Here is an 18,148-nt window from a genome sequence, read left to right on the forward strand (position 1 = left end):
AACACGCCGTTGGGACCGGAGAGAGAAATGACAGCTTGGATTAAAAACCTTTGCCATGCGGTGAGTAATAATACTTGCTGGTATTAATTTAGTGTTCCTATCACTGAAAATGTACCACTAAATTCAGCACTGACCTAAAGATTTTGTTGATCTTGTGGATTATTTATGTGAGACTTTAGTGTCCTATTTGTTCACTAAAGCTTTACTACAAAGTGCCGTTAGAAATAATATACAGTGTGTGTGTGTGTTATAGAATGGATAAGGTGGTTCTGTAATTTTTTTTTTTTTTTTTCTTGGACAGAATCACTTAACAGATAACATGCTTTACACACAGATCTTGATTCGTAGCACATAACAGCAATATCTTTTAGAGTATCCCGATCTACAGTAAGCAGGAAGACGAGTTTGGTCACTGCTGGATCAGTAGCACTGCTGTAAACAAAATCACTTGCAGGGGGAGTTCGCAGTCAAATACGGACAACATTTTCTGTTCACTTGGCACACGGCGGCGGTTCAGGCGCACTGATGAAACAAAGGTCCGAGGTTCAGCGCCGCCTGTGCGGGATACACATGGAAAAGGCCCGAATCTCTTCACGTGAAGATTAACATTTGCGTTACGTCGCAAACAAAAACATGCTCTCAGAGAGCAAACACTGGTTCATGTTATAAAGTATCAAATGTACATGTAGGTATTAAATTAGATTTTTCCATTAGAGTGTCAAAGATAGGGGTTCAAGGGATGAAATGATAGTGTGCTTTTACTTCTGCTCGTGAGACAGGAGCGTCTGCGAACGCTCTCGGAGAGCTCGGAGAGGGACGCGATCTTTTCTGATTCCACCCCGGCGTCGCGGCCGCTTTCGGGATCTCCGAAGAAACGGCCCTCAATCAATCTAACTAACCTTCATTTCAACATTTCAGTTGTTCAGTGTTTAGAGTCTCTATCCGGCGGGGTCACGGCCCCACTTTTAAAGGGAACCCTTGTTATGTTAAGATGTTTTGGTTTTGACACGGTCGTGCCTGGGTGAAGGCGCTGATACGAACGTCATGCTGAGATGAGCGCTGCTAGATGTTACTCATGGTCTTATGAATGCATTATTTGATGTTTACTTTCCCTTGAGTCTCATCCGTTTACATCAGAACAGCTGTGCCTTGTTTACAGGCTAACATCTTAATACAACCGCTGAATATGAAACATGCACAAGCCGCTCCTTTGCGAAATGACTTGGTTTTCTGCAGGATCTGCCGCGAAGTGACGCTCCTTTGACACTTTTCTCATTCCTCCATCGTCCAAGATGCGGCATGGTCGGTATTGTCCGGGCGTTGGGCCTCCACCCGCTGGGCGCTGGGATGCGGGAGAAGTGTTTCCAGAGATGGAGAAGTTTCAGGGGGTCTCACAAGGCTACAGACGTCAAGTGTGCTTTCGACGGACGGCGGGAGAAGGGGGGCGGCGGCGTCAGTGTTTCTTGCTCTTCTGCTCCTGCAGGGTGCGCTGCAGCTCCCTCAGGTTCTCCGACAGAAGCTCGACCTCGTCCAGGCGGCCGCTGTGCTTGGCGTCGAAGATGTAGGCCCTGATGTTGTCGATCTGCTGCAGCAGCAGCTCTTCCTCGATCATCTCCACGTCGGGCACGACCTCGTCGTCGTCCCCGTCGAAAGGGTTGGTGGAGGCGGCCCGGGAGTTCGCGCTGGCCTCCGTGAAACGGTTTCCTGCGGCGGTATCGTCTTCTTCCTCAAAGGGGTTGCCAGGAACCTTCTCAGGCTCCTCCTCTTCATCTTCTTCTTCTTCATCAAACGGGTTGTATTCTTTCTTCCCGTTGGCTACTTCCTCGTGCTCGCTCTTTATGTCTGCAAAGAAAGGGTTGGAAGGGTCCTCCTCCGTCGGAGTGGAGTCCTCGTCGTCAAAAGGGTTGAGGGAGGTGGCGTTCTGTCCTTCTCCACCGGGAGGAGTTACGTGTCCTCCTAAACTCCTGAGCCTGGGAGGCGACTCCTCCTGACCCGAGAGAGCAGGGACCCCTCTGACGGATAAGGGGCTCCGCTCGGCCTTCGGGGTCACGTCCTCTGCCGGCTCTTCTTCTTGCTGGAAGCCGCCGGCGGGGCCGATGTCTAGAGTTCTCTCCCAGGCGAAGGCGGGCTGAGGCGTCCCAAAGGTTTCGATCCTGTTCTCGCTCTCCTTCTTCTCGCGAGCCTCCAAGCGGTGAAGCTCCTCTTGCTGCAAGCTCTCCTCCTGGGCCAGCTTCTCGGAGAGCGCGATGGCCAGGATGGTCTGCTGCTGGTCGTACTCGTCCTGCAGCTGACGCAGGTTCTCCTCCAGCATGGCGACCTCGTCCGCCCTCCGGGCCTCCCTCGCCTGACGGAGGAACGACTGGATGTTCTCGATCTGCTGCAGGAGGGGGTCTTCCAGCTCGCCGCGAGCGTGGGCGGAGTCGGCCGACGGCAGCCAGCCTCCCGCCTTTGTCATGCGCGGCCCTCTGGGGGCCTCCGGCAGCTCGCCGTTGGTGCTGACGGGGACGCGGAGCCTCTCCTGCCTCCTCCTCAGGACCTCCTGGGCTGCCTGTCGGCGCAGGGAAACATTTCCTCAACTCGGATGACTCGATGGTTCCAGAGAATTAGCCTCTCCTAGCTTACCAGCCGCTCTTGTTGGAGTCGCTTCTCTTGTTCCTCTTTTCTCTTCTCTTTCAGTTCTTCATATTTCTCCTTAGTCGGCAAGGACATGAGGCCCAACAACTTCTCCTGCAGTTTGGATAAAACGTGTCAGCGGAAGAGGAGTGAGAGTGTGTGTGTTTTCCCTGTGCGAAGCCTCACCTGGACAAACAGCGTAGCCGTGTAGCGGATCATTTTCTGCAGCTGGAGGGTCTTTGGATGCGGCTGCGGATCGTCTTTCACCCCAAGCGTTAAAATCCTCTTACTGGAAAGAAAAGCAGATTCCCGATGAGATCCGAACCCCAAACCCTCCCGCCGTGTTCGCCGCTTCATCGTACCTGAGCGCGTCGATCAGCTCGTAGTACTTCTGTACCTCCAGCCTCAGCCCGCCGGCTGTATCCAGATTGTAGGTGGTTTCTCCGGCACTGTCAAAGTGCACAATAGTAAGAAAACAAAAGGAACACTGTTTAAACACCATCTGCGATGCTTATCATACAACCGTACTTCAGGGACTCGGCCATGCGGATGTATTCCGGAGCCTTTTCGTCCACTTTCTCCATGCACATCCTCAGCCGCTGCCGGAGAGACATGTGGAAAAACAGGAAATATTAGAAGACTCGCAATGAATGGCAGGAAGGAAGCTCGGGAGTAAACTCCTCCGGCCCGTTTCATTGCCGACCTCGTAGAGTTTGACGATATCGGGTACAAAGTCTTTCTCCTCCAACTTCTGCTGTCTCTTCAGCAGCGTGTCCATGCAGTGGTGACAGCAGCGGATCTTCTCATCGTCCTTCTCCTCCAGCATGGAGGTGACGCTGCTCAGGCTGCTGATGCTGCCCCGCCGGGATCCCATCCCGCCGCCCCCGCCTGCTGGAGGGGAATGGGACTGACCGGGGCTTCCCGGGACGCACAAAGCTTCCCGCGTCCCGTTAATGAGCTTCTCTGCGAACGAATAGGAAATCCGTGAACGACCGGGCTGATTTCCTCTGGATGTGAGGAAGCGGAGCGAGTACGTACGGGCCAGAGGTAAGGGGACGAACTCCATGCATTTCCTGCACATGATGGAGCCGCAGAGACGGCAGTGGTGTCGCCGGTTTCTGATGTTGAACTTGTTCCCGCAGTCGGGACAAAACGGCACATCCGAGTCGTTCACCCAGGACACCACGGACTTCTCTATGGCTGCGCAGAAAGAGACGTCCGCTCGTTATGAGCGACGGGTCTTTCCGTACGTAGGGAAAGATCCGAGAAGGCTCCGGACGGCGGCACCCACCTCTGATTCTGGCCGCGTCTGAGTTTGACCTGTCAAACGCCGTCAACTGAAAGACAGTTTTCGTCGTGAACGGCGGCGCCGGTCGCTGGGGCGAAAACTGAACGAGTCTTACTTGTTAACGCGGCCTCACCTTTTCCAATCTGATGATGAGCTTGTTGACTTCAATGACGTAGTGATCTATCCGGGCCGCCCGGTGCTTTTTAAACAAGTCCAGGTGACTTCTAGTTGCTCCTAGAGAGAAAAGAAGAGCAGCTGTACACGGTTCTGAATTCCCCGCCTTTCTAAATGTTCTAAATGTTCTTCATGTTGAAGGTCATTTGAAGCACGCGAGGAGGTTTGGTGGACAGTGCTTCCGGTCTCACCCAGCTCTTGGGGCTCCCACATGTAGGGATCCACGCCGCCGTAGTAGAAGGACTCATAACTGCCTGTGTCCGGTTTGTCCTCTCCGTCCCTCTTCAGTAACTTGTCTTTGGCTTTTATGGCCTTCTGAACCAAACCTGCAAACAAGCACGTGAAATTGCTGTTGTTCCAGTGAGACACACCTCCTGCGCCAGCGCTCCAACTAGAAAAGTGAACTAAAATTCACCATTTGACAAAAAAAAAAAAAAAACGGGATAACTTTCAAGTTCTGAAGTACACACTCACTCTTTAGCTGCCCTCTAACGTGGCGGTCGTCACCAGAGTGCTCCTCCTCATAGTGATCTTGCAGCTGATAAAAAGACTGCAGGTCCTTCAGGCACAGCGGGCAAAGGAAACCCTCCTTTACCTCCCCGGTGCCTTCGAAGGGGGGCGGATAGCTGGAGGCCATGACGGTGTCTCGGGCTGTCGGATCCTTGGCTCTCACGTCACGTCACGTCACGTCACTGGGAGAGCAAAGCACTCCATACTGCTTCCATCGCACAACACACTCCTAGGACACACACACAGAGCAGACTCAGGATCCACTCCTTCTGCGGATCTCCAGCTATTGCAGAAGAATTGTATATAATATAATATGAAAAAACATTAGGTGATGTCACACTGTGCTGGTGTTGATTCAGACTGCGGTCATTTTACAATTGCTGATGTGACTGATTCTCGTACCTATCAGGTTTTTAAATGTTTTTCCAAGACTAGAAGATGTGTCCACAATGGTTGGAGACCCTGTTATTAATGCAATCTGTGATATCTATGTCATGTCCAAGGGTCTGATGCAGATACAAAGATTTACTGCAAGTTATGTGACACCGACTAGTCATGGTGCTTCTTTTTATGAGGTTGTTAACACTTGAGTCGAGAGTGTCTCAGCAATAAACTGCGACACAATGTGTTACAGAGGTTACAGTAATACATCACATACATAATGGCCTGAAACGTGAAGGAATAGCCCTGTCAACACTAAAAGAAGAGGATGCAAACGTCGACCCTTTGCCACGGAGTGCGGTTTATCAATATATTCGCACCACGTCCACTGACACACGCCCAATACATGCTTGTAAAACGCACAAATCATCAGCTAGCATTGGCGGGTGGATACAGTAAATGCGATCGATTTATCCGTTCCGACGCAGGATGAAAACCAAAGTGTACTACAGACCTATCGCACGTCGGCCTCGGGCAAACATTATTTATCGATCGGCAGTGTTGGGCTTATAAACAATCCAAAGGGTAAACGTTACAGCTTCATTCTGAACACAGGATGCAACGTTAGCTTGCTATGCTAGCAGCGGGTCACACTCACTTAAACCACCGCTTTACCAACCATCTTATTTCCAAAATAGCGGGGACGAATAACGTTAACCCCCTAAACTCAAATCGTGTTGACTCATAAGCACACTAGGTCGTGTATACTTACAGATAAACCCGATTAAAGTGTTGTGTTCACTGTTGGGTTTGTTTTTGACAGCTCAACAACACCATCTGCAGCAGCCTTGCCTGGTCATGTGACCGAGGCTCCTGGCGTACGGGGCGGGAGGAGGGACAAACCGAACCAAACGCGAATTGCAGGTGTGTGAAGGCGCAGCCCACTCGCGACACGGCCACGCAGGAAAGTTGATACATTTGTGTTTAAAACGATGCACTCATAATTTAACATGTTTTTCGTGTTAAACCTATTTATATCCAAAGGATTCAAAATGCAAAAACATGTGTTGTGCATTTTCACCTCGGAGTGGATCCACAGATCATTTCTATTAATGCAAAAGAACGAAAAAGAACTGTATTGTCACATACGCAGAGCACATCAGCAAAATGTGACCTCTCCATTTAATCCGCCAGGGGCCGGCGGACCAAATCCGGAAGGTTCAGTACCACAGGACAACCACTCCAACCCCCTGGTCCATGCCAGAAGATGTGTTCCTGTAAGTTCAGCTCAAACAACTGCACTTTCAAAGGCTAAATGGAGGGGGATTTAGGCATTAATACGACCCAGAGACCAGAGGAGGCGTTTTTATCCACACACACCGGGTTTGCAGGACCTACTCGTGCCTGTGCTTTTCTTTTTTTCCAGGAGCACAGGTGTGTTTTTCAAACAATGATAATACATCAGATTTCTTTAGTGCATTTCGGGCCACTCAGGCACGCTCTGTGATGTAATAAAGATAAACAGAATAAACAAAGTAATAAGATAAAAAGATAGTAACGACAATAGTCTAAGAAATAACGAGAAAATATTTTTGAGTTTTGGGAATTTCCATATGACTGATAAATGCAGCTTCCCGTTTATTTCAATACCAAGAAATATCACTGTTTACAACATTTCACCGTTTACAGCTTAAGCTGCTTAATGCAAAACTTAGCATGCATTGTTTTACTGAGAATTTAATTCAGTATATCTGACTATCTTCATAACATTTTTTAAAATCGGTTTCGTGTATCAACATCAAATTTGCTCTCCTCGTGCATCTGTGGTCCTCATGGTCTGTCAGAGTTGACAATGTTCTCCTGAGGTGAGCCGGGACGGAATTAGTTGTAAAATCGGCAGATTTGTCAGGAAATCCATCTTCATTTGTCTACAAGCACTGAATCTTAAAATCACCTCGCATTTAAATTCCTCAAGCGCCATGATGTCACGCGGGAGGACTGCACGGCCGTGGATATTACCACTTGCTGAGAAATTATTTAGGTTGTACGGACGAAGCCTGTGCAGTTATTGTTGCTAAGCTACGCATGTTTAGGACACTTTGTCGTGTAGGAGCTGGGAATCAAATCGCCAACCTTCTGCCTGTAGGGACGCCTACTTGAATAGAAGTCACGAGGATTGATGGGGTTTCTAAAGTTAAACGTATAAAGTCAGCGTTCAATTACAAGTGGGGAGTTTTCTGCAAAAACGTTGTGAACTGTTGGGCAATATGGACGTTTCCTGCTGGAATGGATGTCGGCCGGGACGGGGGTTGAGGGTTCGAGGAGCGGCGACCTTCTGAACCTCAGATTGGAATCAGGAGCCGTGCATCTGGGCGCCGTGTCTTCGCTCCCGAGGATCCATTTGCATATCGACCCCTCCGAGGGACACCTCTGATGGAACGGGCCTCATTAGGCCGTGATTGTCACTCCGTTCGGTCTCCTCAATGATTTCAGACGAGGCCGAGCATCTGCCGGACCAAACGGGCCGCTTGACTGACAGCCGAGTGGACTCAACGCTTTGTTGACTTGTTAAGAAGCAACACCACGCGTCCATTTATTTTAAACCAATGCACTTTATTGATAAAGAAATCATTGGCGAAGGTGATGAGAATTTACAGTATCTGATGACATGGAGGGGGGGGGGGAAGCATGACAAGAATTTTTAAACGCCTGTGGTTTTTATTCAAAGTTTCACACACAAGGAAACACAATCCGGTCAGATGTACTTTGACAGGACAATGCGTGGAGCCCGTCTTCTCGTCCCGTCTCCTGCGTGGGCCGTCGGGCTTGTGGCGCCTCACGGAGGCTGCAGCGCTGTGCGGCCGGCGGCCCGACGCCTCCCTCCCTCCCCGCCTCCCCCTCCCGCACCCCGGCGGCGGATTCACGGCCAAACGACGAGCGTTGAAATCGCAAATTCCTCCCGAATAACACTCGCTCCTCTTCTAGCCGTATTTACAGCCTGGGCGGCGGCTGCAGTTGCGCGCACAGATCCCGGTGCGTTCTGGGACATGATGCACCTTTTTTTTTTATTTTTAATAATTCTCTTAATGTATTGGTTTACACTTACAAGACACAGTTACGCACACACGCACACACACATACACACACACACATACACACGCACACACACACACTCCGGACCTCCACAAAGCGAAGCTACTCTTCTTCCACTAGATCTCCCTGCAGGGCGAAGCGCTTCCCGGGGTGCTGCCTCTTCTCCTCGGCGCGGCTCACGTCGACGTTGTCTAAAAAGTCGAGCAGCAGGCCGGTCTTGCTGCACCTCGTAGGGTCCAACGCGTCACACGGACCGCCCGCGTCCAAATCCGCGCTGGAAGTATCCCAAAAGCGTTTCCCGGGGTGTTGACGCTTCTCCAAGTCCGGGAAGTCTTCGTCGGCGTCCGCGTCCGCGTCCCACGCCGCCTCGCCGGGGTGCTGGCGCTTGTTGTGCAGCAGCAGGAAGCGCTTGCCGGGGTGCTGGCGCTTGGAGAGGTCACCCAGCAGCCCCGGCGTGGGGTCGGACAGCCGCCCCGCCACGGAGCGCTTCCCCGGGTGCTGCCTTTTCTGGATGACGGAGCGCATTTGGTCTTCGCGCTTGCCCGGGTGCTGCCGCTTCTCCACGGCCGCGTACATGCCGTCGCCGTCCTCCTCCCTCCTGCCCGGGTGCTGCCGCTTCTCCACGTCCAGGTAGCGCTTACCGGGATGCTGCCGTTTGCTCAGCCACTCCGGCTGGTCGGAGAGGTCGTCTAAAAAAAAAAAAAAAAAAAAAAAAGTTCGAGGGGGAAACATCACCGTCAGGTAGCTCCGGATGCTCCTCTGCGCAATGCGTCATGACGCACGGCGGCCGGTTTGTGCCAAACCATCGAAAACTATCCAATCTTACATATTTATAACAATAAACCAACAGGAACAAGTCGGTCGCAAACGCAAAACCTCCCAAATAAACCCTCTGGAGTCTTTGGAAGGGTTTCCTATCTGCAGATGCTTCGCATAAAAGTCACACACATCCCTCCATCCTGCTGAATCCAACCCATCTTACCGTTCCCGCCGTCTTCATCCTGCAGGTTCCTGAGGATGGTCCTCAGCAGGAGGCTCTCGGCTCTCCGCAGCGCCGCGTCGTCGTCCGCGGACCGCGGGTCGGGCTCCTCCCCGCCGGGGACGCCCTGCGCCCCGGATACCGTCAGGTGGCTCAACACGACCGAAGCCAAGGCGAGCAGGCACGCAGACCTCATGGTAAGTTGGTGCGTCTGCGGAAGGAAAACGAAAGATATAAACCAAATGTGTGTGTGTGTGTGTGTGTGTTTGTCCAACACACTCCCTGCAAAATGCGCACCGGGAGAGGCTTCGCTCCCCTCCGGACTGCAGGGACGAAAAACCCGAGGCTGAAAAAGCGCCGCGTAAAGACTCACCAGAGAAGTTGGTCCAGCCTCGGTGCAGCTGCCGGCTCGGTGTCTCCCAGCCGCTTGGTGACCCGCGAAGGCCAATTCCAAAGGTGTGACCGGACGGCGGCGGGGCCCCGTCCTTTTATACCCCGCCGCTCCTCTGGCGTCACGCCATCGCCGTAGTCATTTTTCAGGATCTCTCGTCTCCATTGATGTCACCGAGTCGTGCGTTAACAGGACGCGGGTGAATGATCGCCCCGCAGAGGCCGCGGGGCAAATCTGTCATTTAGTAAACAAATAAAGGACAGGCCGCGGGAAACGCGGTCCGACTCTGCGTCACCGACCCGCGCAACTCCCTCAAATTGGTTTCAAATCGCCATCCTGTATTTCACCATCACGCCATCAATAACCGCCTTTCTTTGCACTGCGTAAACCGCGGATCCATCACACACGTGTCCGTTTCCCGGGGTTAACGTGCACGACCTAAACAAATAAACAGTGCTTTTAATACTTAATCATTTGAATGGAGTTGCTGATGGGAGCAGCTGCAGGTCTCTGGAGGGGGAAGGAGAAGATGGAAGGAAGGAAACCAGCGACATATGATGTTTTGCAGGAAGCGTGTCCATCTGAGTCAAAATGTTATTTCTTAACAGTCAAACATGGACGCTGTTGATGATCGGCAGTAGTTTGTGTGTGTGTGTGTGTGTGTGTTTGGTCAACGGGGCTTCAGTAACTTCCTGGGGTTTCATTGGAGAACCTTCACTGTCCAGACGTGTGGATGAGAGGATGAATGCTTGAAGGTCTCGAGATGATGTGAATGTAAGGTAGTTGCAGGTCTCTAATGAGAGTGTGAATGGTTGGACGTCAAAATCTTCTTGACTCGGCAACTGGATTTGCCAATACACCCCACATCCGGGAGGCTTCTTCACTTCTAATGACCTGCGGGGAGTTTATGAATAACAAAGAAGCCTCTCGGGTGAGGGGGGGAAACGTCTTCAAGTGAAGAAATTCAAGTCCGGTTGCCACGACGAGAAGATTTCAACAAGAATTCACCAAAACCTGGACGACTGAGAACCTCCACAGACATGTTGTATGTCTCCATATGTGTTCCTGTGATTGACCGGCAGCCGCTCCAGGATGAACCCTGTCGTCGCCTCCCGCAACCCCGGGTGCAAGATAAGTGGTAAAAAGAATGAGTAGAAAATAAACAACTAAAACCAGATTATCTGCACTGGTCCTCTCGTAGGACTGAAGGCCATCCGGCTCCATGGATCCAGACCGGGGATCGGCCTCGGAGGACTCATCATGATGCCGCTCCATAGAACCGAGCTCCAACCTCAGTCCAAACAGGGACAAACAAGCCGCCGCCTCCAGCAGAACCAGGTAACAGTTCCGTGCCCGTGACCTTGAACCGACCAACGCAAGGATAATATTTGCGATTTCGTTTTTTTTCCCAATTGGAATATCTCCCCCCCCCCCGGATCACAAGTGTTGAGAAGACGCTGAATGTGTCTGAGTCCACTCGTGAACCCTCGGCTCCGTTAGAACCTGCGCGTCATGGTGACTCTGCTGAGTTTGTCCGTGGCTTGACGTTATCGGTATGCACGACCAAAGGGCAGAGGCCCAAATAGAAGCACTCGCGGTGAGATCAATGATAAATACCAAAGTCTTTAATTGACAAAACTTCAGCAACAGCACTGTGCTGACGTCCTGCTAATGAAAAGTCCATTGAGCTGGCCAAGGTCAAACTTACGAAATCCCCCCAAACTACAAGGGAATCCAAATTGGGGTCAGGAACACGAGATACCGGCTGAAGAGGCACGAGGACGACGTGGAAAGGGAATTAGGAAAACCCAGAGAGAAATCCAATCGCTGTCAACACCGCGGACATACGGCGCTGACGGGGACAACGGGAGCAGGAGAAGTGGGTCATTGATAAAGGGAAGCAGGGAAGGGTAGACAAAGACCAAGGATCTAACAGGGCGCACAGAAATAGAGCGAAAGCACAAGGAGGAACCAAATCAGGACTTTAGGGAGTTGCTACCAAGATTTATGAGCTGACTCACAGTGGTTTCATGCCAAGAAAGAGTACTGCAGATGCGATGTTTGCTCTGAGAATGGTGATCGAGACGTGCCGAGAACGTCCGATGGCGCTGCGCCGTGTCTTTGTGGATTTGACAAAGCAGGTGTCGGAACGGCGCAGGACATGTATGACGGCTGTGACGCTGTGGCGAGATGCGACGAAGGAGTTCAAGGTGGAGTGCATCGGGGATCATCTCTGAGCCCCTCCTTCATTTGGTATGGTGATGGAAAGGCTTACAGATGAGGTTAGATGGGAATATCTGTGGAATATGATGTTTGCAGATGACACTGTGATCTGAAGTGAGAGCAGAGAGTAGGTGGAGGAGCATCTAGAGGGGTGGAGGTATGCTCTGGAAAGGAGAGGAATGAAAATTAGCTGACAGAATATATGTGTGTGACTGAGATGACAAAAATAAGGCTACAGGGAGTGAAGATATAGAAAATGAAGGAGTTTAAGTACCAAGGGTCAACAATAGGAAGCAACGGAGAGTGAGAAGAGGTGGACGAAGATGGAGGTGAGAGCAGCCATGATGTCTGGTTTGGAGACAGGAAGCAGAGCTGGAGGCAGCAGAGATGAAGATGTGGAGGTTCCTCTTTGGGAGTGAAGAGGATGTAGATCAGGGGTGTCAAACCCATTTTCACAGAGGGCCACATCAACATAATGATTGCCCCCAATCAAAATGCACAACACGTTATGTTACGCCAACAGTGTAAATGTATCCAAATGTAATATAAAATAAACTCTGAATTTATGATTCATTCATATCCAAAAGGTTATATATGCATTCCCATCTTTCTTGAAACCGCCTTTCATCTGCATCAACTTTTCTCTTCCTGGACATCATTTGTATTTCTCAATTCCACATGGATGTGGATACACTGCGATCTAATAGCGGGACGCCGTCACTTTGCGGGTAACGTGATCGGCACCAACTGCGGGAAATGTAGTTTATGGTCAATGCACGGGTTTTACTTATTTAAGACGATCAGATCTTTTGCGGGCCACATAAAGTGATGTGGCGGGCCACATTTGGCCCGCGAGCCTTGAGTTTGACGGTAGAGAAACAGGAATGAGCACGGTAGATGTTATGGAAGTCACACCGAGATGGTTTGGACACGGAAGATCTGGGTAGAAGGAGGTTGGAACTGCCAGGCAGGAGGTCTTGAGGACCACCAGAGAGGAGGTTCATGGACGGAGGGGAAACGAGGACAGGAAGTTAGTTGGTGTGATAGAAGAGGATGGAGGCATGCGAAGAAGAAGATAGCAAAATATAAATTAGTATGAAGAGTACACTCCAAAACAAAGAGTCCATTGGTGATCGTCAAGTCCGAGCAGGCTCGTGAGGAACGAGCGTATTGGCGGTGGCCTGGTGGCGCTCCCGAGGTCTCCGGCGGCCAGGCGGACGGCGGGGAATATCCGTCCCGAATCCAGCGTGTAATAAGATAATTAGTCGCCCACGATGTGCTGTCATGTCCAATACTTCAGCCGAGTCTTTCCCTCGTCCGAAAAAACGTCGACGTCCTCGGATACAGTCGCTATCATAAGTATTCACCCCCTTGGATGTTTTACCCTTTTAGTGCTTTCATCAATCAATTGTGGTCAATAAAATTTGGCTTTTTTAACACAAAAATTTATTGGAAAAAACTCTTTAATGTCAAAGTAAAAACAGATTTCTTCAAAGTAATGTCAATGAAATAAAAATATATAAAGGAATTTAATTGTTTGCATAATTAATCACCCCCTTTTTAATGGTCTAATTCAATAGAGGTCCATCGAATTCTTGTAAAGGCGCATTTGAGGATTTTATCCAGAGATCTCCAGGCTGTTGATCAGTTATTGGTTTTTTTTTTTTTTGGAAACAAACCGATGAATTTCTAACATTTTATTTAGCGTGGTATTGGCGAGCGGCCCGGCTGGAGACAAGGCGGCGAAATATTGCGACAGGAAAAACGACCGCTTCCTCTTTCCTCCTCTTCATTTTGACACTTCCTGGCCCGGACACGGAAAGTCACAAATAATTGCTGGTTTTACAGCATTTTATTTTTCTTTTTATGCCTTTTACTCGGATCCCTGTCAAGGGGACCGAAGCGGAGATGCCGAAAAAAAAAGGAGGAACGAGAAGGAAAATGTAAAGATCTAAAAAGTGCAAAGGCCGTAAATAACACATATAATATTATTTCCTGTTTTTTTTTTTTTTTTAACTGAACGCCCTTTTCTTGAGTGTCTCTTGCTTATTAGTTGGATGATGTGAGAAAAAGAAGGACATGTGAATAAGAAATCTTCAGACGTGTCTTCGGTTCTAATGACCTGAAGGGAGTTTCCTGAAAGAACTGCCAGGGTTTTGGTAAATTTAGGTTGTGGTGGTTTGAGTTGGTCTGCAGAAACTGGATATAATAACTGGTCTTATTTAATTTTCATGCTTGGGCCAACTAGCGATAATGTAAGTTGAAAAAAAATCTAAATGGCAACTTAAATATTAAAATTTTTGTGCATTTTATTTCGACTTTAAAATCATTCATGAGCATATAAAGGTACCGACATTATTTTGTATGTAATCATCCATACAAAATTAAAAGAGAAAAAATAAGGAGTTTCTGAATTCGATATGGATCGAAAATACTTATTAAAATATTCAAAGAAAATAGTTTGGCGGGACGGATAAAAAAGCAAAACGGGGCAGATGTGGCCCAAGGGCTGTAAAATACCCAGGTGTGTGTACAGGACTGTCTCAGAAAATTAGAATATTGTGATAAAGTTCTTTATCTCCTGTAATGCAATTAAAAAAAAAAAAAACTTTTTCATGATATTCTAATAATTTGAGATAGGATTTTTGAGTTTTCTTAAGATGTAAGCCATAATCAGCAATATGAAAATAATAATAAAAGGCATGTAATATTTCAGTTAATTTGTAATGAATCCAGAATGTATGACATTTTTGTTTTTGGAATTGCATTACAGAAGATAAAGAACTTTATCACAATATTCTAATTTTCTAAATCTCCCGAACTAGTAGCATAACAAACCTTCTAACACCTAGTTTCTCAGTGTTTGGAGTCAAAGGCAGACAGTAAGATGTCTATAAAAACCTTGTTTTTTTTATCTCCAGTCATTCAGAATAATGAAGTATCTCCTCGTCCGGCGGGTTAAAGTTAAGTGTCACGTCGAGCGTGATATGGTGGTGTGAGATCCGAGTTCGGGTTTGCGATGGATGTGATTGTGACTCACAAGAATGTTGGAACCGTGTTTCTAAAAATCAACCACGTGACGCACGATTCCTATTTTTGGCTTTCAGTTCCGAGAGCGCGGCATCATGTTTTCCGCGGCAGACGCAGCCTTCCGAGTCGGCGGAGGAGCATCTTTTCTCTTTCCTCCTCCGCGGAAGACGCTCAAATCAGCAAAGTGAGGATTTTTAGGTTTCTACGGAGCCGACCTGGGCATTTGCTTGTTTATCCGGCCAGGCTATTTTCTTTGAATATTTTATTATTATTATTTTACTTTCTTTGAAGTATTTTCAATCAATATTGAATTTAGAAACTCCTATTTTTTTTCCTTTTTTTTAAAATTTTGTATGGATGATTACATACAAAATAATGTCGGTACATTCATATAATCATTCATGATTTTGAAGTTGAGATAAAATGCTGAAATGAAAATTAAAATTTTCATTTTGTTCAATTTAAATGACACCTTGTTTGAGATAGATTTTTGAGTTTTCTTAAGTTGTAAGCCATAATCAGCAATATTAGAATAATAAAAGGCTTGCAATATCTCAGTTGAATAAAAATAAAATAAGAAATGCGTCCCGTCAGCCAAAATAAGTAAGAAAGTCCGTAACAAAAGACTAAGGAAGCCTCCAGGAGCTGCGCGGTTTCGTACGCTGTCCATATTCTGGACCCGCTGTGGATTCCAGACCAGGGCAGGAAAACACACTGGCGTTCCAGAGCAACAGGGGAGGTTCAAGACAGGGGTTTTGAAAAAGTCTCCAAAGTTCAGCGAAACTCAGCGGAGGTAATTGTGATTCCGCGTGAAGCCCGACACCTCGGGGGTTCAGACAGCGGTGTGAAACAGCGGTGAAAGGCAAGAAGACGCAGTGGCGGCGGACGGACGGCTTCAGGCCGGGCGAGAAAACAAGCCGACGCGGAAGGATAAATAAACAAATGGGAGAGGGGTGTGTGTGTGTGTGTGTGTGTGTGTGTGTGGACGGCGACACCGGCCTGACAGGGTCACCGAGGCAAAGGATGAGTGGCAGCTCGCTGGCCGCGAGCACTGGTGTTCACAGACGGGGACGGGGTCAGAGGTCACGGAGGGGCCGCCTCGGCTCTGCCAGGAGGAACTCGAGGGAAAGATGCTCATTATTTGTTTTTTTCTGGTTTAAAAGTTGAAAATGAGAAAATGGGAAAATTTGTTATTCATCACCGCCGCAGCATCTTCTAATTTTTTTAATTTAGTTGTTGGTTTTCTCGCATTCTCTATGCGGAATGCAGGGTTTTGTCAAAGCACCCGGTTGGACGCGATACTTAGAAATTCGGATAAATCTGGACGTGAGCTTTCAGGTTAAATGTTTGCACGTTTTATAAGCCGTTCTGCGAGCGGAGCTGGAGCCCATTTCTGCTGCCGCTGGGCGAGACGGGGTTCACTCTGGACCTGTCAATCACACATTTAGAGACGTAGAATCATTCACAGAGCATACAGGACGGTCTGAGAAAATTAGAATATTGTGATAAAGTTCTTTATCTTCTGTAATGCAATTACAAAAACAAAAATATCATAGATTCTGGATTCATTACAAATCAACTGAAATATTGCAAGCCTTTTATTATTTTAGTATTGCTGATTATGGCTTACATCTTAAGAAAACTCAAAAATCCTAACTCAAAATATTAGAATATCATGAAAAAGTAATTTTTGTTTTTTTTTTAATTGCATTACAGAAGATAAAGAACTTTATCACCATATTCTAATTTTCTGAGACAGTCCTGTACGCACACCTGGGTATTTTACAGCCCTTGGGCCACATCTGCCCCGCTTTGCTTTTTAATCCGTCCCGCCAAACTATTTTATTTGAATATTTTAACAAGTATTTTCGATCCATATTGAATTCAGAAACTCCTAATTTTTTCCCTTTTAATTTTGTATGGATGATTACATACAAAATAATGTCGGTACATTTATATGCTCATAAATGATTTTAAAGTTGAAATAAAATGCACAAAAAATTAAATATTTAAGTTGCAATTTGGATTTTTTTTTCCACTTTTTTTCAACTTTTTTTTTCAATTTTTGTTTTTTCTTAATTTGCATTACAGAAGATAAAGAACTTTATCACAATATTCTAATTTTCTGAGACAGTCCTGTACATGTTTACATCTTGATGTCAGCCATCGGTTAAAAGCAGAACGTCATCCAAGTTAAATTTCAGATATTTAAACTTATTTCCTGGAATACTTCATTCTCTTCAAGCAGGACCTTCTGCTTCTGGTCTACCTCCCTCTCCGTTTTGACTAATACCTAATTTCTTCATCGCTCTCCAAACTGGACGGTTCGTGCACACGGAGACAAACAGCCCAGGAGAAAGAGTGGACCATGCATTATTTATCTCCGAATTTCATCTCTGTCTTTAGCGGTGTGTTTGTTGCCTGAGAATCCCATTATCTTTCAATAACCTGTGAGATGGCGGGGCGTTCCTTCAGGCGCAGACCTCGATTAGTTCACTACAACCACACGGGGTTCGGCTCACTTATCATCCCGCCGACGCTCGTATACTTGGTGTCTGCCTCGATTCGTCTCTGCGCCTCTGCATCGCCGGAGCCCGTCGTCTCACCGTGTGGCTGAGGTTAACCAAGTCATCGTCGGCGAAGGCGGAAAAGAAATTTAAAAAGGAGTCGGAGGAGTCATCCAGTGTCAACATTTACAGGCGTCGATGGATTCCCTTCTAACAAAACACTTCAAAATTCAGTTTATTTTGCAGCGCACCGCGTTAAAATGTGCAATATCAATGAACTGAGTTCCCTCAGAAACTCTGCTCTTCTTTACTCGCCACTCTTCACCTTAAATTCACGTTAAATTCTGCTCCGTCCTCACTTTTATTTTTCACTTGTTTAATGCCTGTTACATTTTGTCAAGCAAATTCCCTGTAGTTTCCTAAGCAAACGGGTGCTATTTTTGTAATATTACATTACATTACATTATTACATTACATTGCATTTGGGGGACGCTTTTATCCAAAGCGACTTACAATAGAGGACATAAGGACTGCAAATACACTTGCAAATACACGATGCACAGGAAATATACAGAACAGTAAGCTTGGGTTAGTGAGTTTTTTTTTTTTTGTTTTTTTTTTGACAAAGACATACACACACACACACACACACACACACTGCATAGCCTCACTTGGTGCCTAACCTCATCTGGGGCATCAGCGCAGTAAAAAGTCCTGAAAGAGAAAAGTTTTTACCTGTTTCTTGAAGGTTGAGAGAGATGATGCTAGTCTTGTTGCTTCTGGAAGTTTGTTCCACCACTGAGGTAGTAGAACTGAGAACAGTTTTGCCTGAGATCGCTTAGAGCGAGCAGAAGGTACTGCTAGTAGGTTTGTATTAGAGTAATATTAAGTCGAAGCACAGCACGTACCGGAGGCTAGCGTACCACGTACCGTTCTCTGATTGGTTCATGGTTGCCGTC

At 47.6% G+C, this 18,148-nt stretch overlaps 2 protein-coding genes across 2 annotated transcripts; both read right to left on the reverse strand.

Annotated features, from left to right (window-relative positions):
- Positions 1-280: 280 nt before the first annotated feature.
- rbsn (rabenosyn, RAB effector) lies at positions 281-5,850 on the reverse strand. The gene is made up of 12 exons (XM_086141316.1): positions 5,739-5,850; positions 4,550-4,814; positions 4,267-4,401; positions 4,035-4,135; positions 3,905-3,950; positions 3,652-3,813; positions 3,317-3,576; positions 3,142-3,212; positions 2,976-3,062; positions 2,800-2,902; positions 2,623-2,727; positions 281-2,548 (listed from the first exon to the last, which is right to left on the reverse strand). The coding sequence occupies exons 2-12, from the start codon at positions 4,710-4,712 to the stop codon at positions 1,454-1,456; spliced, it is 2,328 nt and encodes a 775-aa protein (XP_085997442.1). The 5' UTR covers positions 4,713-4,814; positions 5,739-5,850; the 3' UTR covers positions 281-1,453.
- Positions 5,851-8,057: 2,207 nt separating this feature from the next.
- trh (thyrotropin-releasing hormone) lies at positions 8,058-9,493 on the reverse strand. Its single transcript, XM_086141319.1, has 3 exons — positions 9,412-9,493; positions 9,042-9,249; positions 8,058-8,748 (listed from the first exon to the last, which is right to left on the reverse strand). Exons 2-3 carry the CDS (start codon positions 9,232-9,234, stop codon positions 8,162-8,164), a joined length of 780 nt encoding a protein of 259 aa, XP_085997445.1. The 5' UTR covers positions 9,235-9,249; positions 9,412-9,493; the 3' UTR covers positions 8,058-8,161.
- Positions 9,494-18,148: the final 8,655 nt, after the last annotated feature.

This window comes from Fistularia commersonii, chromosome 34, assembly GCF_037954325.1.
Source record: "Fistularia commersonii isolate RoL2024-O1a breed Wild chromosome 34, RoL_Fcom_v1.0, whole genome shotgun sequence".
NCBI lineage: Eukaryota > Metazoa > Chordata > Actinopteri > Syngnathiformes > Fistulariidae > Fistularia > Fistularia commersonii.